The sequence below is a fragment of the Lissotriton vulgaris genome, chromosome 6 (assembly GCF_964263255.1).
Source record: "Lissotriton vulgaris chromosome 6, aLisVul1.2, whole genome shotgun sequence".
Lineage (NCBI taxonomy): Eukaryota > Metazoa > Chordata > Amphibia > Caudata > Salamandridae > Lissotriton > Lissotriton vulgaris.
The window spans coordinates 1802396365-1802423166 of NC_141694.1; the positions used below are offsets into that span (position 1 = coordinate 1802396365).

General features: G+C 44.7%; 1 protein-coding gene across 3 annotated transcripts in view; it reads right to left on the reverse strand.

Moving 5' to 3' along the window:
• Nucleotides 1-26802, reverse strand: part of LOC147709532 (fucolectin-like) — a 1051872-nt gene that overhangs the window by 1005992 nt on the left and 19078 nt on the right. For 2 of the 3 annotated variants that reach the window (XR_015296701.1, XM_086928071.1), the window contains exon 2: nucleotides 25975-26042. The exons of the other annotated variant lie outside the window; for it this stretch is intronic. Coding sequence is in view for 1 of the 2 variants with exons in the window: in XM_086928071.1 (XP_086784197.1) it covers nucleotides 25975-26042 (68 nt within the window). In the remaining variant the exon portion in view is untranslated. The remainder of the gene's footprint in view (nucleotides 1-25974; nucleotides 26043-26802) is intronic. 3 annotated transcript variants of the gene reach the window in all.

A 26802-nucleotide genomic window follows, 5' to 3' on the forward strand; every position in this document is an offset into this window, starting at 1 on the left:
CCATTTTGAGAGTCCTGTGGCAGCCGCCTATCGCTGAACCGCAAGAGTGGGCACAACTCAGCTGAATGGCGGATTTTGGCACAGTGTACCAAAAGCGGGCGGAATGGCAACTGAAACGGTAAAGGGGCACCCCACTACAGCACACGAGCCGCCACCTGGGGAGGCCCGTTCACGCCACCTCCCCCCACCCCCTCCGGGGCGCCCCACGCCGTTTTTCGGAGCAGCATTATAGGATACAAAAACCAGTGCGGCAGTTTACTGGACATCACCTGGGTGCCATCCACATCTCAGCGCGTTCTGCTGCCTTGGAACTATTTGCACAACAGACCGCTACTGACAAGGCCTCCCCAGGGATGCCCCACGCCATTTTTCGGAGCTGCATTGTAGGATACCAAAAACAAGTGCGGCACCCAGGTGACATCACCTGGGTGCCGTCCAGAACTCAGCTCGTTGTGCTGCCTTGGGACTATTCGCACAAAACACAGCTACTGACCATTGTTGCTTCTTTTTTCAAAAATGTTTTAAATGTGTTTACTGTTTTTGTTGCGTTGTATATATTTATAAGTTATTAAAGTTTTATAATCCTACTACTTTGTTGGAGTGCTATATATTTTTAATGTGACACATAATTGTAAAAACTTTGATGTACAAAGAGGCATCCCTGGAATATTCCGCTTCAGGCTCGGTCCCACACACTCTCACAGTGAGAATCCCCTCCCCAAGCACAATACAGGATGGTTATCAGATAGTAGGAACGCGTATGGTGTGACGGATCTCATGGGGTGGGGGCCTTGATCTACTGTAACTCCTTTGAAGAGGGGTGATTCTCTACAGCTGGGGCCATAAACTACATCCGCAGAGCTAGGTGATAGCCTGGGACCAGCCTGGACAATCGGACACAGAGGAAGAGGAGTGTCAGAGGGTGCGGTAGTGAATAGGGTGAAAGGGAGGTGTCGGGCGGGCACGGGGTGTGATTCTCAGGGAAGAGCAGCGCAGATGGGGGGAGGTTTATGGCCCATGCATGAGAGAGAGAGCGGGGGTGACCAGTGCGTGGGGGAGATGCTTGCGAGGGTGGGGAGCCGTGCTGAGGATCGACGGCGTGCAGAGAGTGGGTCTGGTCAAGGCATCTAAAATGGCTGCCGTGCACGACAAAATTGTGGCATTGGAAAAAAGACAAGATGGCGCAGACAATGTTTATCAATAAGGATTAATTTATAACAAAATATTTTATCGCAGTGACAAAATGGCGGTCAACAGTTCCTGATTTCCATCGAATCGAACGTTAACAGACGTCACGCAGCAAAAAAAAAAAAAAACGCTCACGCACAGCCGCTGGAAGACATGTATCAACATATATGAGCCTCCTCAGCCACCCTCAGAAAACATAAGGGGTCAGGATACGTCTCCCGTCCCCCCTTATACCCTGTAATTTAATTAAAACGAAACACAAAATGGCGAATTCCCGTTTCGCTACCAGTTTGCGGCCCAGTTCGCGGCCCGGGAAGCGCTTCTACCGTGAAAAATCATTTTTTTTTTATTTTCCCCACGGGACCCTTTATTAACCCCAACATCATTCCTAGGGGGTCAAGAGGGGTCTACCTTGCCCCCTTTCATTAAATTCCCCCTTCGTTTTTCTCCTCCTCTTGTCTCTCGATCCTACCGAGAGACAAGATGGCGGCCGCTCCGGACTGTTTAGAATGTTGACAGACACCGGAGAGCCAATCAGCATCGCTTCGCAAAGCTCCATGACGCGAAAAGTACGCGATCTGGAGCGCTATCTGGGACGCTGTCACAGATATATAAATTTTTTAAAACGTTAATTTCTCAAAATCCACTGGAGCACATATATTGAGACCCAGCAAAGCCACATCGGGCTAACAGTCCCTACAATTTTGCCAAGTTTCGTGCAAATCCATTCAGCCGTTCGAGCTAAAAGTGAGGCCAAATGCCCTATGGAAATTAACATGGGAAAAATGCCTTTTTTCTCGGCCCCCCTTGACGAAACCCCCCCAAATTTTCAAGGGCTGCTCAGAAACAAAATGTGCCATTTTCCTGAAAATTTCAGCCGATTCCGTCCACAAACGCCAAAGTTATTAGACATAGAATTTTCAAAAGTTCCATAGAGAAATAATCCTAACTATATATACCTACTGGTAATATATATATATATATATATATATATATATATATATATATATATATATAGCTTGCAATTTATGCTCCTATTCGAAGACACGCTGAAAGGCAGATGAATTCTTTTGATTCTTTATTGAGACAAAGTGAGCATTTCCCCTTCAGAATGAATTGTTTAATCTTACGCGTTTCAGGGCAGCAGCCCCTTGTTCACAGGCATGTAAAAATGATTGTGCAGTAGTTTTCAAAAAGCACTTCCCTCTGCATGTCATTTGTAGTTGGCCCCCAAGGTTCACATTGGGGGCCAACTACCCCTCCTGTTACCTCCAGTAAATCCCACACAGTGGGATTGCTAAGAGGTCTTCGGAGGGCACGCTTACCTTTCTTCACCACTTTCCAAATGCGCCTCCTGGCACAGTACTGGTTGGGGGATTGAGTCCACTTTGCTCCTGAGGTACTTTGGCGGCCAAGTAGTGCTCCTGGTACCTCCTGTAAGTCCTACGCAATGGAACTCCTGAGCTCTGGTCGGAGGACCAGCCCCCTTTCTGCACCTCTCTACAAACACGATTACTGCCTTATAGTGAGAAACTAGTATCTAGAAAACCTTTGAAATTCACTGAAAAAAACATAGGTTTCAGGGACGTTATAGTTAGAAATGAGCATTTAAAAAACCTAAGAAATTCACTTAAATAACCATAGGTCTCAGGGACGTTATAGTTAGAAATGAACTTTTAAAAAACCTTTGAAATTCACTGCAAAAAACGTAGGTTTTTAGGGACATTATAGTTAGAAATTAGCATTTAAAAAACCATTGAAAGTCACATAAAAATTGGAAGCTCATTGTTATAGAGAACCGCTCCAGAAGGAACAATTTGTGGGTACTTGGTATTTCGGAAGGAATTGAAGGCAAAGATATTCGACAATTTGTTATTGATTTATTTTCAGAAGCCTTCCCTGAACTGACTCCATGGAAGTGGGAATTTGAGTTGCAGAGAGTACATAGATTCCCTTTTCATGTGCGGGGTGGGATCAGGGGGGTATATAATGAACCCAGGGCTATACTGATTTGTCTGAATAACTTTCTGCTCCGGGAGTTTGTGTATGACTTAGCTAGGACGGATCCTAAGAGAACGGGGAAGGGTTGCGAATTCTTTGTGCGATCAGACTTTGTCAGGCCACAGTTAAGCAGAGATGGCATCTGCGTCAAATGATTCCTTTATTTCAAGCCAAAGGTGCACAGGCCTATCTACTAAATCCATCAAAGCTTAACGTTATTTCAAAGACAAAACGCTATTTTGTTATCTCTGAGATAGCCGCAAGGGATTTTCTGGGTACCATATAGTGGGAAGGTTGTAGTACAGTTAATCTGCATGCTTTCTTTTTTTATGCTAGGGGGATAGGTGGGTTAGTGGAGGGCATGTACCCTTTCTCTCCATCACAAACAGGGACTATTCAGTCCCTATGCCTCATTTGACTATGAAACAACATGGTAACAGCATAGTGGGATCCTGTTTCCATATGATAGGTCTCCTCTGTAGGATATTCCCATTCCTCCCGGACTCCATCAGAAGAACTTTGGTTTAGGCTCTAGTAATCAGCCGTCTTTATTATTGTAATGGTCTTCTGGCAGGTGCAAATGAAGAGGTACGAGACTGTTTGCAAGTAGTGCAGAACACAGCAGCGAGGCTGGTCCTTAATGCCCCCCCTAGATCTCCATCTAAACCACTGTTGGACAAACTGCATTGGTTGTCCATACGTCAACGAGTGAAGTTCAAGACCTGTTGTACTATACATAAAGGTTTACATGATCTAGGACCGGACTATTTGGCAAAAAAATGTGTGCCATACGTTCCTACTCGCACTCTTAGATCTAGTGAGCAGCTGCTGCTGAGTGTACCTAAGATCAACAGGACCAGATTGGGTGGTAAGGTCCTGTCAGTGGCGGGCCCTGTTTTGTGGAATGCGCTCCCACTCTTATTGAGACAATGTCCCGACCATCTCCTTTTTAGAAAACAACTGAAAACCTTCCTGTTTAGCCAAAATTAGTTAAAGCCTTGTCTTTTAGTTAAACATTGTGTAACTGTCTCAGATGGTTTTAGAATATCAGTGTTCAGATACATGCTTGCCGGCAGTCCTAAGCACGGAGATACTCCTTCGGGAGTTTATTCCTAGCGCTATACAAACCTGCAAATAAAATAAATAAATAAAATTTGGATGGGGTGGGTGGAGGGGGTGTTAGGGCAAGGAGTAGTACAGCTTGATTATGGCATAGGTGTAGCAGCAAGGGTTTGGTGAATAAACTCTTCACATACATTTTTTTTGTTGTGTTATTATGGGAAGGTAGTTCAGAGTTAGGGAAAAGCAAGCAAGGCCTATTTGAAGAATTTTTTTATGATGATGGGCACAATTTCTATATGTTCATGGAATATTTGTGGCCTGAATGATAGAAAAAAAAGAGGGATCATGGCCCAGATTCTTAATTCAATGAGGGTGGATCTGCTCTGTGTAGAAGAGGCACATATCGCATGGAACAATAGAAGGTGGTTAAAGTATCTGGGCATGGAGCTTTTGGGCTGTACTCGGCAAGGTTCAAGGACAAGAGGAGTAGCAATTCTGAAAAGATTCTGATGGGGGATTGTAAACGCGTTAAAGAAGATCTTTGTGGGCGATGGGTGATTATTGAATTATGGATAGATGGTGTTCCAGTGATGATTTGTTCAATATATGGTCCCAATCTGGATGGTCCAGAATTGATAAATGGATTGAGCATCGAGTTAGCTCCTTGGCCATCTCCACTGATCCTTTGTTGGGACTTTAATCTCCATCTGGTGAGAGGCTTTGATATAACTAGTGAGTATCCTTATGATGGCAAGAAAAGTAAGGTCTTTAAAGCCACCAGAGGGCTCGTTAAAGAATTTGGGTTGGTGGATATATGGTGTATGAAAGGTAGGGGAGCTCTGGGGATACCTTTTATTCTGCACCTCATAAACAGTGTTTGCGTCTGGATTCGTTTTTTTGTAACAGCAGAGCAAGCTAGTAAGGCCAGAGTTGAAATTCGGCACAAAATAATATCAGATCATAACCCTATCGTGTTAGAATTAAATGTTAGCTACAGAGTGTCCTCAGATGTCTGGACCTTTGAACGTAAACTATTGGTTGACTCGTTATATTGTGAACAAATGTATAAATGGACGGTAGAATTTTTTAACAACAATTGGTGATCTGCTTCTGGTCCAATGGTGTGGGATGCACTTAAGGTAGGAGTCCGCGGAGAAACTTTAAGCCATTCAATCAACAAACAGTGAAGATTACGGGGTGAAGTGTTGGATGAGATGAACAAATTACGGTTTCTAGAAAATGTGCTTATGGGGGCGATTAGTAACGGTCAAGATACTGAACACATTTTAAGGGATATAGCTGTGAAAAAAAATTAGGCTATATCATAATTTTGCTATGAAACTAGCAGCGAAAATTGCAGTATATAGGTCTGAAGTGTACGAGGTTGGGGAAAATTTTGGCCGAATATTGGCCAAAAGATTACATCAGAAGGAGGTTGCCAATAGGATAAACAAGATCCAGGATGATCTGGGGCAGATTTGTGATAAGTCAGCTGAAGTGCTGGAGGTGTTTAGTAAATTTTGTAATCAATTGTATACCGATGATGATATTACTGGAGTTGAAGGGAAATTGGCTGAGTTCTGTGATATTGAAATTCCAAATTTTTTTTATATTTCTTTTTATTAACCCCTTCGATACTCATGACGAGCTCAGCTCGTCATGCAGTACACTGGTCGTGTGCTTATGACGAGCTGAGCTCATCATGAAGAATGGGATCTGATGATTATCAGCACTGGAGGGGAATTCCCTTAGCAGTCATGTGGTTAAACTAAGGCATACTTCCTTCCGAGGGGGGGAGGGAGGATATCGGGGATCAAAATACAGACATGTCAAGAACTCACGGGGATGGGGGGCCAGCAAATACAGAGTCCCTAGGAGGCACACAAATATCTCCCCTATAGTGGTTCCAAAGCCCCCAAACTAACGCCCACTTTCGAGGTCGGCCTCTCACTATGTAAACAGTCTTTTCACGAAACATACACCAATCCAGGTCATCTTTCCAGCCCTCGAGGGTAGGAGGCCTATCGGAGCCCCACTGCTGAGCAATATTTCATTTTGCAAGCATGTAACCTAGTGTGGTCCATTGTGTCTGTGCCAAATTAAGATCAGTGGGCTCCCATATATTAAGGAGGCATCTCCTTGCCTCCGGCAGCACTGCGACCCCCAAAACCTCCTGCATGGTGCTATGGATCTTGTCCCAGTACTCTACAATATACCGACACTCCCAAAGAATATTGAGGAATGTACTCACAAGGCCACATATCTGTCTACACAGACCTTCTTCCGATAACCCCATCCGAACAAGGCGGTGGCCCGTGACATAGATCATATGTAGTATTTTCAATTGCACGAGACGTAATCGCGCCGGGATCACCACCATTTTGGGAGATGATACAGCGAATTGCCAATCCTCATCATCCAATTCTATGCCATCTTGCGTCCATTTATCCCTCAACTCTGTAAGAAGATCCGCCCTAATATTAATTAATTTCTTATAAATCAAAGAATTAGTTTTCTCAGGTAGATGGCCGTCTAAAATTCAATCCTCGAGATGCGAGGATTCAGGGATATCCATCTCTTCCGGCAGAGCCGCTTTCAATGCATGTCGGGCTTGCGCATAGCGAAAGTACTCAGTTCCCGTCAGCTCAAATTCAACCTGTAGTTCTTCAAATGTCTTAATCCTCTCCTTACCCCAGATGTCTCCAATAGTTGCGATCCCTATCAGATCCCACTTATTAAACCCTCTCGTATTCCAGAGCTTACCCAGATGTTCCGACTCAAACAGCAGGGTAGCTAGTGTCAACTGATCCCTCCATCCCAAAGAACTTGTGGCATCGTGCCAGATCCTTACTGCATGCTTAGTGGGTCCTGTCAAGTTCATCCTTGCTGACTTAGAATATAGTGCCCTTTTATAACTAGCTCCAGGGAAAAGCCATCTACCCATCGCATATCCGGGGTCGGCCACGGGCCCGTACATTCCATGATTGATTGCAGCCAGCTGAGAAGCCCAATAATACGGCTTAATGTCCGGTAGGGCAACCCCACCGTCGTACCACGGAAGCGTCAATTTAGCTAAGGCAATACGGGGTCTGCCCTCCCATAATAAACTACGCTGCAGCCCTTCCACCTCACGAAAACAACTGGCCGGCACTACATCTAAAATATTCTGAAGGGTATAAAGGGAACGAGGCAGCGACATCATTTTAAAGAGGGCAGCTTGCCCCAACAGAGAGAGGGGAAGTTTCTTCCAATTAGTTGTATCACTCCTCAACCTCTGTAAAGGGGGACGGAGATTCCTCACATACCGGGTCGCCGGTCGAGCGAGATGAAAATCCCCAGATATTTAAAACAGCTCGTGTTAAATTGAATAGGGCAATTGCGCAGAGGAACTGGGACTTCCCCCTTAAGAACAAACAAGAGAGATTTCCCCCAGCAGGGTGTGAGCCCTGGCTATCATGCCATGTAACCTGCGTAGGTTTGGGGCCCTATTCCGATGTGGGATAAATCCCGATTGATCCGGGTGAATCAGCCCGCTAAGCACCTTAATCAGCCTATTAGAGAGAAGCTTGGCAAGTATTTTGGGCTCCGCATTCAAAAGAGAAATAGGCCTATAAGAAGTGCAGTTAATCTTCGGTTTACCCTCCTTATGGATAACCACCACCGACGCCACTCTCTGGTCATAGGGCAGTATCCCCTTCTCCCGGGCTTCAACAAACATATCCTTAAGGCGAGGGGCCAGACTATCCGGCCTGAGCTTATACAGTTCAATTGGAAGCCCATTGGGTCCCAGTGCCTTACCAGAATTTAAGGAGCAGATAGCCAATGCTATTTTGTCAGACGTGAGGGCGCTATCCAACAAATCAAGGTCCTCCTTGGACAGGCATGGAAGCTGTATGTCTCGGAGCAGAGATTGGGAATCCTCCTCCGGCCGGTCGGAGACCGCGGTATACACTGTTTGAAAATAAGTTGCAAAGCCATCAACTATACCCTAGGGATCAGTGAGCAGCGCTCCTTCAGCAGTAACAATTTCTGGGACTACTCGGTCCGCCCTTTCCTTTCAGTCCAACTAAGCGATAAGTTTCCCTGCTTTATCTCCAAGGTCGTAAAGTCAACCTTGCTGCTCCCTGCCGAGCGCCCTGGCACTATCAGTGACTAGAGATCTATAATCATGCTGTTTAAGAGTTAGGACCTGCAGTTTAGCCCGAGTGACCTCACTCTCAAGTTCTCCCTCCAAGCGACCAATTTCATCCTCTGCTTCAACAACATCTTTATTCCTTTCCTTTTTTACCCCAGCTATCAGTGACAGAGCCCGACTCCCTGATGACTGTTTAAAAGGCTTCCTGGAGAGACACGGAGGAGGATACAGAGCCTTCATTTTCCAAAAAATAGTGGTCTAAAGCCTTAATAAGATCCTTACGAAGTCTGGGGTTACGTATATACCAAGGGTTAATGGGGGCTACTCTACCAGCCGACTCCAGAGCAATACAAAACCGGAACCAAAGACGGGAATGGTCAGAGATGCCCCTAGCCAGATGGACAGTCTCAGTTATATAAGATGCATGGGCTGCAGGAACCAGGCAATAATCCAGGTGCAAAAAACTGCTATGGACCCCAGAGGGAAAAGTGTACTACTTCTGATCAGGGTGGAGCAGTCTCCAGCTGTCCACCAGACCCATTGCATCGATAAAGTCAGGCAGCCATCTCTGGGCACATCCGGTATCCCGCTGGGGATGCCTATCCATAATTCCAGAAACTACAGCATTGAAGTCCCCCCCAAGATCAAAAGCCCCACTGGCAGGTCCAACAGGAGCTTTCCCAGATCTGTAAAAGTAATCGCCTGCATACCCGGGGGGACATAGACTGATAAGAGGGTAAGAACATGTCCCTCCCAACGACCCGTCACCCCAACATATCTGCTCCTGTCGTCTTCTAACGTTGAGTCAATCACCAACGGGAGCGCCTTCCGAATCAGGAGGCCCACCCCTGTGACCCCAAAGTGAAACCAGCATGAGCCACCAGATTGTACCCCATTCTATGCATCGCCCTACAGGAATTACCCACTAAATGTGTTTCCTGGAACAAGACCACATCCGGTGATTGACGTTTGAGATACTGGAGAACAACACTGCGTTTGATTTTATCCCCCAACTAATTCACATTCCAACTCAGAACCTTCAACCCCCTACCCCCATCATCAAACATGTGAAAGAAACGATGATCCTCTGTCTGTTGCAAATCACAATTGCTACAATCACACCCAATGCCTAAACAAATAAACACTAAAAACACATCAGACAAATCAACAATATTGAACTCCCCATCCCCCACCCCACACCACTGCATAAAGGTTGCGCTCATCCCCAACTAGCAGTGTGCCTGTCGCCCAAAAACTACTCTACCACTTACTAAAAGTAACAGGGAGGAGAATCGATATAATACGCCCCCCCAGCTCTGAACCAGAACATTAATCTAGTTTTCCGGAGTCACCCTCCCGACCTTCACTGCCCCGCCACAAGCTCGCTATAAAACAGTTGGGGCAGTCTCTGAGTGTTCCTATCTCAGTGTCTCATTTCCGCCCTCCGTTATCACTCAATCGGTTACTGGTCTTCTCCTACCCCCAGATCGTGTCCCTCCGACTCAGTGGACTGAAAACAATCAATCCAGTCCGACGCCACCTCAGGATTATCGAAAAACCAGGTCTTTCCTTGTGCCTCCACTCTCAACTTCGCCGGGAACATCATTCCGTATCGTAAGCCCTTATCTCTCAATTTCTTCTTCAGCAGCAGGAAACTTTGACATTGTTTCTGCACGAGCTGTGTAAAGTCTGGAAAGAAGGAAAGCAAGGTATTTTCATATTTCCATATGTCAACTGCCATCCTTCATCAGTTCTGCCGGCAAAATCCGCTCTTGACTGGCGGTGCAATAAGGGCTGAGCAGTACTACACTCCGCCGATTTCTGCGCCGTTCCAGATGCCTTTATGTATGACTGGAGGGTAAGGGGGGGGGATGTGCAATCTCAGCAACTCCGACCCCACCGATCACAAGCAAACCCCCGCAGCGGTCACCGGCGCTTTGCCTCCGGTTTCAGCCCTGGGCTCATCCTTCCCGCACCCGGGCGCTGCCTTGCAGTTGTTCCGCTCTGGTCCCCGTTCTCACAACGAGACCTGAGACACAATCCAGGGCTGACACAGCGTCCTACAGCAGACGGGCACTCCGGTGCGCATTGAATTTCATCACCGTCACTTCATGCGGGCCGTCTTGGGCACCTCTGGTCACCAGTTCCGCTATTATTAAGGCACGTTTCGGGCACCAGACCACTTGGATCCCGGGGCTTGTACAGGTCCTCAGGCCACAATCTTCACTTTTTACAGCTTCAGTCCCCGTCCTCACAGCGGGATCGGAGACACAAGCTGAAGCCTAAGCAGCGTTTTACTGTGGGCATCCGCTTCTATGTGCAAAAGTAAACATGCAGGCCGGCCCAGGCACTTCCGGTCGCCGGCGCCGCTGTTGTTGAACTACAACTCGGCCACTAGTGTCACTCGGGTCCCCGGGCTTGACCGCCTCTCAGGTCTCAACTGGCACTCCATACAACTCCGGTCTCCGTCACCACAGCGGGTCTGGAGTTACAGCGTGGGTATCAGCCGTATCTCGGAAATCGGGAGGTACACTCTGTCTACAGAAGGGATAACAGGATCATCAAGCTGGGGGCTAGCTACGCGGAGCTGAGGTCCTATGCGGCCATCCTGAGGTTTTAAGACTGAAGGGATTTGGCCCTATGATCCGGCAAGCTCTGAAGATATTATATAGGACTCCGGAAGCCTATATTCGAATTTTCTGGCCAAGAGTCGGACTTGCTTTCAATTGGTCGAGGTACACGGCAAGGATGCCCGTGCTCACCTTTTTTATTTGCATTATGTATTGATTTTTTTTAAACAAGTTAAATCAGGTTAAAGATATAGTACCAGTTCAACTGCGGCATATGGATTATAGAGCATTGGCATATGCTGATGATATTGTTGTTACTAGAGATATTATCACCGCAATACCAGCAATAGATAAATTGGCGTCTCAGTTTGGGCGTTTCTCTGGGTATAAATGAAACATTTCTAAAACACAGGTGCTTTATATTGGTGGGGAACCTCCTGGAAATATAATTACGTTACTTATTTAAGAATTAAAATCTCGCTGCCAGTTAGTAAACATGAATCCTGTGGTCATTAAGGGGAATTCAACATTGGAGAGACTGGATCACTTACATTTATCTCTTTACGGTAGATCAAACGTGTTAAAAATGATGGTATTACCTAGGTTTTTATACATGTTTAGAACAATCCCACTCGAATTTCCTGTTCTATGTTTCAAGAGGCTAGAGAGGATTAGCTCCAGATTTCTGTGGGGATACAGTTGGCAGAGAAGGGCTTATAAGAAGATGGTGCTGCCAAAAGATGATGGTGGCTGGGGCATGCTGTATTATTGGGCATCAGTCCCCTGGTAGTTGGGGACAGGGCCAAAATTCTGCCATGTCATAGCCTGACAATTTACGAATTTGGGCTAGGGGATGAGGCTAGGGAATGTTTGGTCAAAACAATAGAACCCAGTTATTTTAAGAAAACAAAATTTCAAATTCTTAAGGCGGCATATTCAGTTTGGAAACAGGTCAAGCGGCAAATCAGAGTTTTTAAATTGAATACATATACTCCATTCTCCAATCCTGGGCTACTCCCAATAATCTTTTGTGATCAAGTATCAACTAGATGGCACCTAAAAGGAATTCACTACTTAGGGGATCTTTGTGATGAGGGACAGTTGGTAGCATTTGTAGATCTACAAGCAAAATTTAGTTTGGCTAAACATGAATTTTTTTAATATCTCCAAATCCATAGTTTTTTAAACAAATTAGGTTCTGGATCTGCACATCAACTGGGAAAGATCCCACTTATTGAAAGAATGATGAAAAAACACCCATTGGTCATTTCTATGCACAATTAATAGAGACACTTCCAGATGATGTAGAGGTATGTCAAGGAAAATGGGTAATGAAGCTGGGGCAAGAGGGTGTCAATGTTGTGGAATCCTTAAGGCTTTCGAACCAGGAACCAGGTTTTGATGACTGGGAGGATGCGTACTCAGCATTACATGGCTATGTATGACATGTACTATACCCCAAGCAAGATCTCAAAATGAGGGACATCTGCTGGGACTAAATGTAATAGATGTGGTTTATATGCTGCAGATGTAGTCCATATGTTTTTTAAGTGTCCCAAAGTAGGGGAGTTATTCTTTTCAATTGAGCGATTTTCAGGAATATTATTGGGATCTCCCGTTTGCATTACATGGGAATTGGTTCAGATCGGGGTCAACACGGACACCTATGCACAGACAAGATCAAGTGCAATGGTATCTTTTTTGTTTATCTTTATGGCAGTGGTCTGGGCCTCTATTACGAAGGATTGGATCAGCCCCGACCCGCCGACAATCTTCGCGCTGGCGCTCAAGACTATTAGCCATGTATAAATGAGAATTAGCAATATATAAGACCAAGGGGAGGAGGAAGAGTGCAATGGGTGCTAAGATTTGGTCCGCTATTACTGACTGGATTTAAGTGTTAATAGGGGTTGGCTTAAGGTAGTAATGTTTTTGTTAAAATGTTATCGATCATTTATGTCTCGTGCTTGCCTTGATCTATTATTGTTTATTTCAATTATGCTTGTCTTTGGCTTCTGTGTTTTTTCTTGCTGCTCAGCATGCTTGTTTGGTGTCTTTGTAAAACTGAACTGTACACTTCTTGCATAAAATGGGGTTAAAACCAGTAAAACAATTAAAAAAAAAAGAAAGTCACTGAAAAAAACATAGGTTTCCGAGACATTATAGTTAGAAATTAGAATTTAATAAACCTTTGAAATTCACTGAAAAAAACCACAGGTGTCAGGGAGGTTATAGTTAGTTGGACATTTCACTCGTACAAAACCAGAGAAATTCAGCTGTTATAGTTAGTTGAGCTAACTATAACTCACGCCCCCACAGTACAATGCTGATGACATCACATCATGACATGGTCAGTGACATGCGGTCTGTGAGTGGGTACATGAGTCTCTGAGTGGGTCTGAATAAAAACACAAGTGTCTAAGTGGGTCTGGATTGAGTGGATAAATCTCTGAGTGGGTCTGTGAGAATGTGCATGACTCTTTGAGATGACTCTTTGAGTGAGTCTGTGAGTGGGTGTATGAGTGTCCAAGTTGGTCCGTGAGTGGGTGTGCAAGTCTCTGAGTGGGTCTGTGAGTGGATGCTTGAGTGCTTGAATGGATCTGTCTGTGGGTGCATGAGTCTCTGTGTGGGTCTGTGAGTGGTTTTTCGAGTGGGTCTGTAAGTGGGTGTGTGAGTGTCAGGGCCAGACTGGCTACCGGGCTTTACCTAATAAACAATGTAAAACAAATATGTTTACAAGTAGGCTTTGAAGCTATTTGTTTTGCAATGTTCATTTAGAAGCGCCAGCAGCTCCCCACCAGCAAAATCAGCCCCTCAGCAGTGAACCTGTTCCCCACCCTGCCACCCCTGCAAAGAACACCCGGTAGCCAGTCTAGCCCTGGTGAGTGTACGAGTGGATCTTTCAGTTTGAGCACGGTAAAAGAAGGAGGGGCACACAGGAGCAGGTCCTTTTACCAGCTCCCCTTGTGACGGTTCTCCTGTCCACCTTGCCTGCAGTCTGCTGCCCTCTGTTGCCCTTGGTTTTCTGCCTCCTCTGCTTGTTTTTTGCTCACTTCTCTGCCTCTTCTCTGATCGCTCTGGCTGTTTTTTATCTCTCTCTGCTCACTCCTGACCTTTATTAGGTCTCTTGCTGCTCGTTTCTGACCTCTATTCTGCATCTTGCTGTTTGTTTCTGACCTTTATTTTGCCTCTAGCTGATTGTGTCTGACCTCTATTTTGCCTCTTTGTGCTCATTGTGCCTGTTATTTTGACTCTTTCTGCTCACTCTTGACTTTTATTTTACATATTTTTGCTCACTCTTGACTTTTATTTTGCCTCTTTCTGCTCCTTTCTGAAATTTGTTCTGCCTCTTGCTGCTGGTTTCTGTCCTCTATATTGCCTGTTTCTGTTCATTTCTGAGCTTTTGTTTTGTCTCTGACCTTTACTCTGCCACTTTCTGCTTATTTCTGACCTTCATTTTGCCTTTTGCTGCTCATTTCTGATCTTTATTCTGCCTCATGCTTTTTGTTTCTGACCTTTATTCTGCCTCTTCCTGCTCATTGCTGACCTTTATTGTGCCTTTTATCGGTTCATTACTGACCTTCATTCTGCCTGTTTCTGCTCATCTTTAACCTTTATTCTATCTCTGTCTCCTCTTTCTGGGCCATATGTAGGAAGCCTAATTGTGATCGCAAATGCTGAAATTCGCAGAATTTCAGCGTTTGCTATCCCAATTTGGGCACTGTGCTATGTAGCACACAAAAACCCACACGCAAATTAAGGAATGGTAACATTTGCGATTCCTTATTTTGCAAATGCATTTAAGGAATTAGAAACTGCGATTCCTTAAATGCAATGTAGGAAGCACCCAAGTTGTGCGATTTTGGCTTAAGGAATCGCAAATTACCACCAACTTCAGGTTGGTGGTAATTTGCGATTTCTTTGAAAAATGCACTTTTTTGCATTTTCAAAGTGCCATGTGGCACACATACATACCCTTAGGGCATGTATGTGCACCACATGTGCATACATGTTAATTTCAGGGGTACACAGGGTGTCTTATTGACACCCTTGCAACCTTGAAATTTCATTCTCAATTTGCGATTCTGTAATTGGGAATCACAAATTGAGAATGTCTTCCCATTCATTCCTATGGGCCTTCTAGACCATGGGAATGAATGAGAAGGTATTCCATATTTGCGAATCTCAATTTGCGATTCGCAAATAAGGAATTAGTGGGATTCACAAAATATTTTGCTAATCCTACCTACATTGCGTTTTGCGATTCTCTAATTACGATTCCCTAAAAATCACAATTTGAGAATCGCAAAACGCATATTACCTACCTATGGCACTCTGACCTTTACTTTGCCTTTTTTAGCTCCTTTGGGTGCCCTAGAGCCCACCAAGGATACCCTGTGAGCACTGTAGGGTACTGCAGGTGGAGCCTCGATGCCCCCGTCGATCCTGGCATCGCTCCCCCAAGCAGGGATCTGCTTAAAATTAGCAATGTTTTAATCTGTTTGTGTGCAAGGAAGCAGATGAAAACTCTGCTTTCTGCAAGCCAGAGCTTTTTGACAGCTCTGGCTTGAGGAAAACATAGTTATGTATGCTTTTGCTTGGTGGGAGCTGTCTTCTCCCACCAAGAAAAAGTAAACGGCTAGCTCTCGAGTGTGGGCACCTCTGGAGATAGCAGGAATGGTGGTCCCCAGGGCCATAAATCACTCCACAAGGGGGGCTGCGTGGCCCTCCACGTAGAACTTTGCCCTAGGAAGGTTGTGTTCCCCACAATGGCCCCTTATGTAAATTAATTAATGTAATTTTTGTGTTAGAAGGCCTAGGGGTACGGGTGGGCCGAGTGGGCCCGCCCACTTACATTCTAAGCAATGTCCCAGGAAGTTGGGGGCCCCCAGGGTTCTGGTAAGCCAGAGGAGGGGGGTACATGTGCCCCCCTCTTATTTTAAAGGTATCATTACACAAAAAAGAACAAAGCAGAAATTCCACTTTCCACATGCACATCTACCTTGTCTACAGTTATCGAGATTGTTCACGCTCAGACTGGCCACTGCCTCAGGTGTATCAAGACCTGGATTGAGCACACACGGAGTGTAGCGGGAGCGATTCTACTGACTCTCTGTGCTACAGGTGTTACACCCTCAATACAGGTGTTGTACATTATATACAAAATAGAACTTTGAAGTACAAAATGATCTACTATTCTGTTTAGCCTTGAGAAAGTCCTTTTGGAGGAAACACGTGTCGGCTGCCTGGTTTGGCTGTTATGGAAATCTTGTTAGATGTGAAATAAAGAACATACAAAAGGAAAATAGAGACCGTCTTAGGGACTTCCTTTTTGCATATTTGGGTAGCTAAAGCCAGTTGTAGAAATTTGGACACATTTTAAAGGTATGCTGCCGGGACCTGGCACACCTGGTGGGGGGTAATTAAAAACAAGTGTTGGAGCCATCGCTTGTTTTAAAAAATAAATAATAATAAATCCCACAAATTTGTGACTATTGTGATTTCGCAGTATTTATTTATTTTTAAATGCTTTTTTGGCCTGTTGGTGTATTCTTACCCTAACCCCTTTTCTTTTTTTAGCATTTTCTAGTGGGATTCAGCTAAAGCTGAGTCCCACAATGGCTGCCACCACTTTCTGGTTGAAGTGTTAGCAGCCAATCAGAGCTCTGCATTTCCCTGCATGAGCTTATTATTATTTGCAAAGTCCCCACGGCCACAGATATCACGAACTGGATTTTCTTAAATTTCTCAACAACTACCGAAGGGATTCACACCAAGCACCTCTGCATAACCAAATCTTCTTTTCTGCCAAATTTGGTGTTATTCCGTCTAGTGCTTCGGGTTGCAGCTTCGACTGAAGGTCCTATGGGAAACAGCATGGGACTCCCCTTTTGCCCGGACCCCGTTTGACATATCACCCTGAAACTTTCCATGTGCCAGCACACTTTTTTGGGGAAAATTTTGTGAATGACCCAAAGATATAGGCAAGTCAAAAAAATGCTTTTCCCATGGAAACATGGTCCTAACTATAACAACCTACTGGCGACGGCCAGTAGTTAATATATACATATCTATTTATCAATCTACCATGCACTGTGCTCTAACAAAAGATGAGATTTGCGATGTCTAAACTGTTACTGTAAACACTATTAGGTTAAATGGTATTCATGATATAATATAAAAGGATAAAAGCAGTGAATGGAGAAAGCGCAAGTTATTGTTAATGTAGTATGTCTACCAAGTTGAATACACTGTGTATGGAGGTGCACGAGTTATAATAATTTGAAGGTATTCCATAAATTATAAATTAAAGGTATATGTTTAGAGTTAAAAATGTTTGTGTAGTTTACATTTGGTTTATAAATAGAAAAGACATACATTTATATTAGTGTAACAGTGGTGCATAAATGATCAATTTAAGATTTAACTATAACTTTATAATTTGTTATGTTTGCATATTTTAAGTTTGTTTTGAAATAATAAATAACGTTTTCCTAACTATAACAAAGGTGTAACCTTTTCTTTTTGATTGAATTGAGTTGATAAAACATAAAAATGTGTTTCAAATCATGGAATTTAGTGTTGTTGAGTGGAGTGTCATTATGTGGAGTGTGGCACTGCAGAGTGGAAGTGAGTGTTGAACAATTCTGTCGTAGAGTTTAGAGCCGTAGAGTGGAGTGCAGTAGAGTCATGTACAATGTAATTGCCTACAGTACAGTGGTGTAAAGTGTTATAAAGTGCAGTGGTGTGTTGTATAGTACAGTGGTGTGGAGTGCATTAGAGTGAACAGACGTGGTGTAAAGTCAAGTAAAGTATTAAAAATTGGAGTGACATATTGTACAGTGCAGTAGAGTGGTGTGCCGTAAAGTGTTTTAAAGTGTTGTAGAGTGGACTACCATGCTGTACAGTGAATTGTAGGGGCATAGAGGGGGGTACAGGGGAGTAGAGGGTTGTACAGTGTAGGGGCATAAAAAGGAGTACACTGTTGTATAGTGGCAGAGAGTGTAGTAGAGTATTGTAAAGTGGAGTTGCATAGAGTGGAGGTGAGCATTCTGTGTTTTGCTGCGTTCTGTGTTAGGGCCTTAGATCTAGGTAAATAATAGGTTTTTTTGTTGTTGCATACCTATTTCCACGTTATTAGAGTGGTAACAGGTAGATGAATGTATTTATATTTTTCTTTATATTTTTACAGCACTTTATGGGGAACTGTACTTAAAAGAATTGTGAGTAGCGCAGTAAGTTTTATGTATTACTGCAGTACACCATAAACATTTGCTTTAAAGAAATAAATATGTAAAAATGTAAAGTACCCTGTGGTACACAATATTTGCAAAATACAGTGCAGTACAGTGTATTTTTAATTCGTTAACATATCAATATTATTATTATTTTTTAATTTTAGTACTGCGGTACTTCCTAAAAAAAATTTTTTTTACTTTTCCAATATATACAAAGTTATAGATATATTTCCCTACCTATTTCCACGTTAATAAAATGGCAATAGGTAGGGAAAATGTAAAACCTAATACTTAACCTACATCTAAGGGCATTACACAGATCACAGGCAAAGTTTTCTGACAATAAGTTTTAACACGACTGCCTTTAAGTTTTGTAAAGGCAGCTGTTAGCCAATTACATAATGCCTTATCACTGTGTACCACAGCAGTTTCACAAAATGTTAGAAATGGGGGTCTCTATTTGGCAGAGGTAGGTACCTTTGTCCAATTAGGGACCCTTCTTTTTAATCAGGGTAATGGAGTTACACTCCTAAATAACCCCTACTGACCCCCTTGGTAGCTTGGCATGAGCAGTCAGGCTCATCTCAGACGCAGTGTATAAAGCATTTGCACATAACCAACAGTAATACAGTGAAAACACTCCAAAAAGACACCACGCCAGTTTTAGAAAAATAGTCAATATTTAATATAAACAAGATCAAAACGATTAAAGTCCACAATACAATCTTCAAAGTATCAAATACTAAAAAATACACGTGAAGTACAGTTCCTTGAAGTCAATAGCTCCTCTGGGGCTATCACAGCTTTGTGAACAACAAATCCAAACAGTTCTGGCTGACAGAAGCATCACGGGCCAGCTACGGTGTCGGGAAGACCCGCAAAACTGTATCTTTTAAAATGCTGGGCATCAGCCACCTCTCAATTAGCCCCGAAGAGCCGGCATCTGCAGACGTCAGTTCCAGAGAACGGTGCAGGAGTTGTTGGGCCTTTGAAGTCCCACGCGTTCCAGATTGAACTCCCCTCAGTTGAAGGAAGCGCTGGCATTGGCGGGCATTTGGCTGTGGTGCAGAGTGCAGCTGTGTGGTGTGTGGTGCCCTCAGGTCACGGTACAGGCAGTGGTCCGATGACAGCCATCCGGCGGCGGCGCTGAGATAAGGGCTGTGGGGCGAAGTGATGCGGTGTTCATTCGGTGCAAGCTGCGTTGTTGCTGAAGCGCTGTCATCGGCTAGCAACTGGAGTCAATTGCGTCAGGAGGCCAAGGCTGCAGTGCGGAATGAGGACGGTGCATCATATAACTTATGAGTGGTTCCCTCAAACTACGTTGCCGGCAGCGGCGCAAATGTCAGTGGAGCGACGTCGTAGTGATACCAGGGCAGCGGCAGGAAGCGCGGCGGTACAGAGTACGGTGCTCACAGGTTGTGGTACAAGCTGCGGCTCGGTGACGGCATTGAGTGGTGTCATTGGCGAGACCTGGGTGGTGGTGCAAAGTGCGCTGGTGCCCTCTGCGGTGCCTTCAGGACATGGAGTCAGCAGCAGCGGTGTTTACGGCGTCAAGTTGCAGTTTCTTCTGTTGCAGCACAATACACGCACCTCCCAGTGCTGGTAACAGATGAACTTGAAGCCTTTGCTTTTCCAGAGACATCTTGAACAGGAGGCAAGCTCTACCTCAAGCCCTGGGAGAAACTCACACGAAGAAGTTGCAGAAAGTTCAGACTGATCCTTTCACTGCCCAAGACAGAAGCAGCCACTGCAGGCCAACACAGCAAAGCACACAGCAAAGTGGAAGTCCCTCTTCGCAGCTCTCCAGCTCTTCTTCGTGGCAGTCTTCTTGGTCCAAAAGAGTTTTAAAGTTCTGTGGTCTGGGCTCCAATTTTTATACCACAAAATCCTTTGTTCTCTGAAGGCAAAGAATGTTTGTACTCAGTCCAAACGAATTTGGCCCTCTCTGGCACGGCTTCCCAGCAGGAGGTGGAGACCGCATTGTTAAAGGCAGAGCAAGCCTATTTGGGTTCAAGGAGATCTCCACCCACTACTCTATATGAAGCCAAGGTCTATTCAGCCCAGCCTAGACCCATCCACACTCTCTGGAGCCACTGCACATCCCCAGCCCCTGTCACTACAAAGCCATACAGTCAATCCACAAACCCAGCAGAGGCACACAGGATGAGTAAGCAAAAAAATTCCTACTTTCTGAAAGTGGTATTTTCAAACACAGAACATATGCACTTTAGCACTGATCAGCAGTGGTAAAGTGCCCAGAGTCCTCAGACCAACAAAACAGGTCAGGAAAAAAAGGAGGAAAAAGCTAAAAGTTTGAAGATAACCCTGCAAAAAGGGCCATTTCTAACATAAAATATAGGGACATTTTGTGAAATTACCATGACAACAGATATCACAAAGTTGAAATGCCTTATAACTTGAAAAAACAGTATGCCTAATTACCTGTAGCCCCCAAAAAGATCATCGGCACACCTTAATGTATAATTCTGCAAAAATTCATAGAAATATGTTCCGCATTTTTCATGCTACATCGAATTCAAAAGTCTGTGGAAAATGCATTGATGAAAATAAGTATTTGGGGACCCCCTGTTATCTTTGCAATGTAGAAAAAGATATAGATCTGGAAAGTTTTGTGGAGATTTGTCAAACAGGGGCAAAGGTATTAGCAAGCACAATTTAGAGGAATTCCTATACCTGGGAATCCTCCCTGTTACAACAGAGTGGCTACCGGACTAATTATATATATGAATTTATATTACCTAGCGGCTGAATAAGATCTGAATGGCTGCCACCACTTCAACTAGGAGGCAGAGTTTGTATCTGTTTCCCTGCCAGCTATGAAGCAGGAAAAGGAAACAGATGAAATAATTGCTCCCGCCGGCCGGGAGCAGACTTTTTATTTGTTTCTCAGCATGCTGTGAAGCAGGCAAAGGAAACCGAAAAAAAATGTATTCCCAGCAGGCTGCACCATTTTTTATGCTCTGGCCTGCAGGAAGCGAACTTAGGGCCTGATTACGTTCCTCGTGGATGGGCTACTCCCTGACAAAGGATGGATATTCCGTTCACCAAATTACACGTTTTTAGCTGCTCTATGTGTATGTGAGCAGTGCCGACTCCAACTGAAGGCCAAGAGCAGGTTGGGGCTGTGGGGCATTCAGACACTCCCTGCAGTTTCCACCACCATTACAGGCTGGGCCCTGTTGGTTGGGATCCCCAGGTTCAAATCGACCCCGGGAGAGAGACCATTCAGCCCCCTCTCTAATTATTATGTGATGAGGCCCTGGGGGATGGGATCCCAGGGCCAATATTGGCCCAGGGATGGGAGTTGCATGTTCTACTCCTCTTTCAGAATAAGGTCAGGCCCTGGGAGATGTAGTCCCGTGGCCAAATGGGCCCAGGTAGGGTGGCCACGCACCTCCCCTGCCATTATTAGTTAAATAGTCCCGGGGATGGGGTCCCGCGGGTAAGTATTGGCCCAGGCAGGGAGATTGTGTGTCCCCGTCCTCTTCTTAATATGGGTGCGCCCCAGAGGATGGGGTCCCCAGGGGCCAGAAATTTGTTGTCAATAGGTAGTTATAGCTAGGACCTAGTTGCCATAGACTTGCTTATAACTCTGGCACAGTTTGACAAATTTTCATTTAAATTCTCCCCCAAAAATTACTTTCTGATTTTAGTTGTGCATGGAAAGTTTCAGGGTGACCTATCAAGCGAGGGCTGAGAAAAATGGATGGTAAAAAAATAGTGTGTTTTCTATGTTAATTCTCATCGAGATTTTAGACACGACAACAGCCCAAACGGCTGATCAGAATTACACCAAAGTTGGTAGAAAGCAGCCCTCTTGTGGTTTGATGTAAATTTGTTCAGTAGTTTTGGAGATATTGAAGGAAAAATAAATCTGTGTATCTGAGCTGTCTAAGCACAGATCTCATTGTGAGATCTGATTGGCTGTCAACACTTCATCCTGTGCTGACAGCCATCTTGGGACCAATATACATGATAGCACCCCATTGAAATGCATTGTAGTGAATGTCAGGTTTTGAGTGTCACTAAAAGGAGAATGTATAAACGGTGATACTAGATTTTTGTTACAAAAGAAATAATTTGTTGTTGGTACCATACTAAATATTGGAATTGTGGTGTGTTCTAAGGTGATTTTGCCCTGTGAAAAAACCTTCAGCTGCAATTTCATGAATCATGTTTGCGAGAAAATAGTTTTCTCATGATTTTCCCTCAGAGGTTAAGGAAGATGCTTGCAAAGCTAAAATGAGAGCATATTTTCTGTAAATTCACTTTATCTTTCTCAGCCATTTGAGAATGAAGTCTGACATTCTCAGAAAGACTTGTACTTCCAACAAGAGCAGGCAGTCAGTTGATTCCCTTGTGTTCTACTGCAGCCTCCCACAATATTCTAAAGAATAACTAGAGCACTAATTGTCTAACTTATGACAAAAGTATGGCACACCTTAAGTCATCTTGATTGAATCAAACTGTCAAAACTTAAAACATTTAATGTAGAAAGAAACAAAATGAGGATTTTTTTTTGTGAGTTCTCAAATATCTTCCTCTCTTTTTTCATTAAAACATTCTGTCATGCAGAGTGAAACATGCACTTTCAACACCAGCATTAGACAGCCAGTTAACACCCTGGTGATCAGCAGCTTTATTATTGTGTTCAAATGACCAACTAGAGATGTGGGACATCTGAATCCCATCTTGATGGAATCAAAGTGGAAAACTGAAAGCATTTTTCTACTGAGGATACTGAAGTAAATGAGGAATAATTGGGATATTCATGACAAATAAGTCTCCCAAGCTGGCCACCAGAGAAAAAGAGATAAAATGTTGCACAGATATCACCCAAATGTAGCCCAAGTAGCATGAGCAGCAGTTACATTAAGACCTTCTCATATTTATACTTTCTAAAGGAAATGCTTTAGGTATTACAGATTTGATGACATTAAGATGACGTCAGGCATGCCACACTTTTGTAATAAGTACCGAATGTTAGCAATCTGGTTGTTCATTAGAATACTGTGGGATGGCAGAGGTCAGGGGCCAGAACTCGGATAATTGAGGGCAGAGAGGAGGGTGAAGAGGTAGCAAGTTGACCACGCTGGGCAGGTGGTAGGAGCAGTGGAAGCACAACGGACCTTGGAGGGCAAAGAAAAGGGTACAGGGGCCACAACCAACCATGCAGGACTGACAAGAGAGGCTATGGTAATATAACAGACCATTGAGGGCAGAAGGGAGAGGCAGTGGCAGTAGAGTCATACATGCCAACAATCCAGATTCAGGCAGAAAACTCCTTTAATTTTACTGCCCAAGGGGGCTTTATTTTATCTATCTCCTGCCTACAATCTCCTCTTTTTCAGTGTGAGTCAATAGGGAAAATCAATTCCCCAGGTTTTTTCCCAAATCTTCTTCTTACCAAGTTCAGAATGTTGGCAAGTATGGTACATCGGATTACAGAGGGAAGGAGAAATGGGGTAGGGTCATGGATGCAGATAACATAAGGCAGGAGAGAAATGGGCAGGAGCACCAAACTGCCCTTATGGGGCAGGTGTTATGGGTTGCAACAGCACAATACTTAATATTGGGAAAGAGGGACTACAGTGTAGCAAAATGAAACATGGAGAGCAATAGGGAAGGAGATGAGGGGACAGGGCCAGGCACATGGACAGCAGAGAACAGAAGGGAAGGAGTCAAGGGTAACAAGCTGACCATGTCAGACAGGCAGGTGGGACAGTTGCAGTATAACGGAACATGAAAAGCAGGAGGGAGGGGGCAGGAGAATGACACTGGACCAGGCAAGTCAGAAGGGCGTGGGTAGAGTCCTGCACATGAAAAACGTAGGGCAGTGGGCAAGAGGGAAGGAGTAGCAATCTAACCATGGAGGGCATGTGGTATGGGCACTGGCACTAGAAGCACAACACACCATGGAGGGCAACAGTGAGACAATGATGGCATACACACAGTCAACAGAGGGAAAGTAGGATGGGGTAAGGGGCAGCACACTGACCACGCAGGGCATGTGGGAGGGGCTGTGGCAGCACAGAAGACCATGCATGACAAGCAGGAGGGTAATGGCAGCACAACAGCCATGGTGAGGGGGCAGGGGCGTGCACAAAGGAGCATGGAGGACAGAAGTGAAGGGTAGGTGTTGGACACTGATAAGAGAGGGTAGAGGATTGGGCTTCGCAACAGACCATGCAGGGCAGGCAGGAGGAACAGTTGCAGCACAACGGAGCGTTGAGGGCAGAAGGGAGTGGCAGCAAAATGTTCAAAGGAGGACAGAAGTATGGAACTTGCACAGGCAGTGTGGTGGTGGCAGGGTCAGGTGGCAGACATCTGACCATGTTAGGCAGATAGGAGGGTCAGTAGCAGCTCAACAGAACACTCAGAGAAGATAGGAGGGGCGGTGGCAGGTCTATGGAACATGGTGGGTAAAAAGGAGGGTGCAGGGGCATGCGAGCTAATCACAGAGACTAAGCTTTAGCTGCTCCCTGTGGGAGGGAGCAATGCCGTCTTCCGCTGGAGGTGGGTAGCCGGATGGAGACGAGGAGGCAATGGAGCCCCCGCAGCCTCCAACATTAATGAAATTTGCACCCTTGGTAGGCTCCAAGGTACACACCCGTTTTTGCCTTGGCCCCAGGCAGGGTCCCTGGAGCCGAAATTGCCCTTGGGAGGGGAGCTGTGTGGCACCATCCCAATTATTGAGTGGGTAGAGCCTTGGGAATGGGGCCCCAGGGCCAATATTGGCCCAGGGAGGGAGGCTACATGTTTCCATAAACTTTCCGAATAAGGTCCCAGGAGATGGGATCCCTGGAGACAAAGTAGGCCTAGGAAGTAAATAGGCCCCTGGGTATTAGGTTCCTGCGGCCAATATGATCCCAGGGAGGGGACTGTGTGCCCCTTTCCCCATTTTTAATGTGGCAGGACCCAGAAATCAGCCCTGAGAGGGGAGCTACGTGCCCCACTCCCTATTTACGAGGGGGTTTCCTGCATGTGGGAGGAGCAGAGGCCGCTATCTGGATCACGGAGCAGATGCCACTATCTGGAATTACACTATATTTTTTCAACCTCTAAGATTCACCTCATTTTACTGGCTGTGAATTGTTTGGGTCTGTTCTGTGACAGTAAGTGAGGCTGCATCTTCAGGAGAAGTGTGGCTCAGGGGTTAGAGGCGGCAGACCCGGAAGCTGAGATCGGCCCTGGACCAGGGTTCAATTCCCCGCCTCGGCGGGTCTTGGGCTAAAAATTCCACGGTCTCGATAATTCTCGCTCCGGTGCCTTCTCGACTCACGGGTTCACGCTCTGCGACTCTGGGCAATAGCTTGCTTAATCTCCACAACGGCCCCTCGTGGCGGGATGCCTGGCTTTCACCTTGTGGATACCCTTCCGGGGCCTCTCACAGGGGAATACCAGGACGGGTTCCCTAGGCAAGCGCCAGGATGCCCTTTGTGGTGACAGGTCGCGCTATATAAGTATACCTACATTTACATTTACATTTACAGGTCAGGTCTCTTTGTGTAAATCCCCTCTCTACAGAAAGTCCCCAATTGGCTCCAATTGAGGAAGTCCATACACATCTGTTTCCTTGCCTGGGATTCTAACCTGGAAGAACATGTTTGTACTGAATTGGCTAGAGGTTAAGAAAGTCTGACTCAGCTGCTTTATGAAATGGTAAAGTAAAAGGTGAATTCCAGATCCAACTGCGAAAAGAAAAAAAATATTTATCTTTAAAACACATGTATGAACTACTACATGATTTTCATATTACCTTTGTAGTCAGAGCCACTGGCAACCAGCATCATGCAGGCAAAGATGGCCTGGAGTAAAGCTTTCATTCTGTCAACAGAAATACAAAATGTTGATAACCTCTATAACATGAAAAAGTCAGAAACAGAGCAGAATCCTATGTTCGGGGAATCTGTGACATACTGACAAGACACAAAACACAAGTACCCCAAAAGAAAATAAAAATATATCATGTTTGTCTTGGTTGAACAATGCCCATGGATGAATATATCTCTAGCCTATTAAAGTTTAGTTCTTTCATATACATTATTTTAAAACACTGTGTTAAAGGACACAAACCATTCCAGGAGGATTAGCAGAGACAATTGTCCTTCAACTGAGTGGTCAGTTCGACTTCCATCCTGCCAGCACTGAGGTGACCATATGACAAGGTCAAGTCAAGTCAAGTCAAGTCACTCTATTTGATTAATTAGAATCATAAAAGTACACATATAAATCACATTCAATAAATACAATATTAAAACAATGGAAAAATCATAGGGAAATCCTTATAGTGATCATTTACAAATCTCATATATATATACAAGTACGGAAAAATACAGTAAATTTCATGGTTCGATTATACTCATGCCTCTTAATTTCTTTGATCTTACGGCTGCTACAAGATAACTAGCAATATTAAAAATATTCCATATGTTGTCCAACAATTGCAAATACATTAAAGCAGGTTTGACCTGAAGGAACCCCAAACCTCTTAAAAGTGGGATAATAAACTTTTTCCTGATAGCAGAATAATGTTTGCAAAAGAACATGGTGGTATCTTGGGTTGAACAATTATCAAGTCACAAAA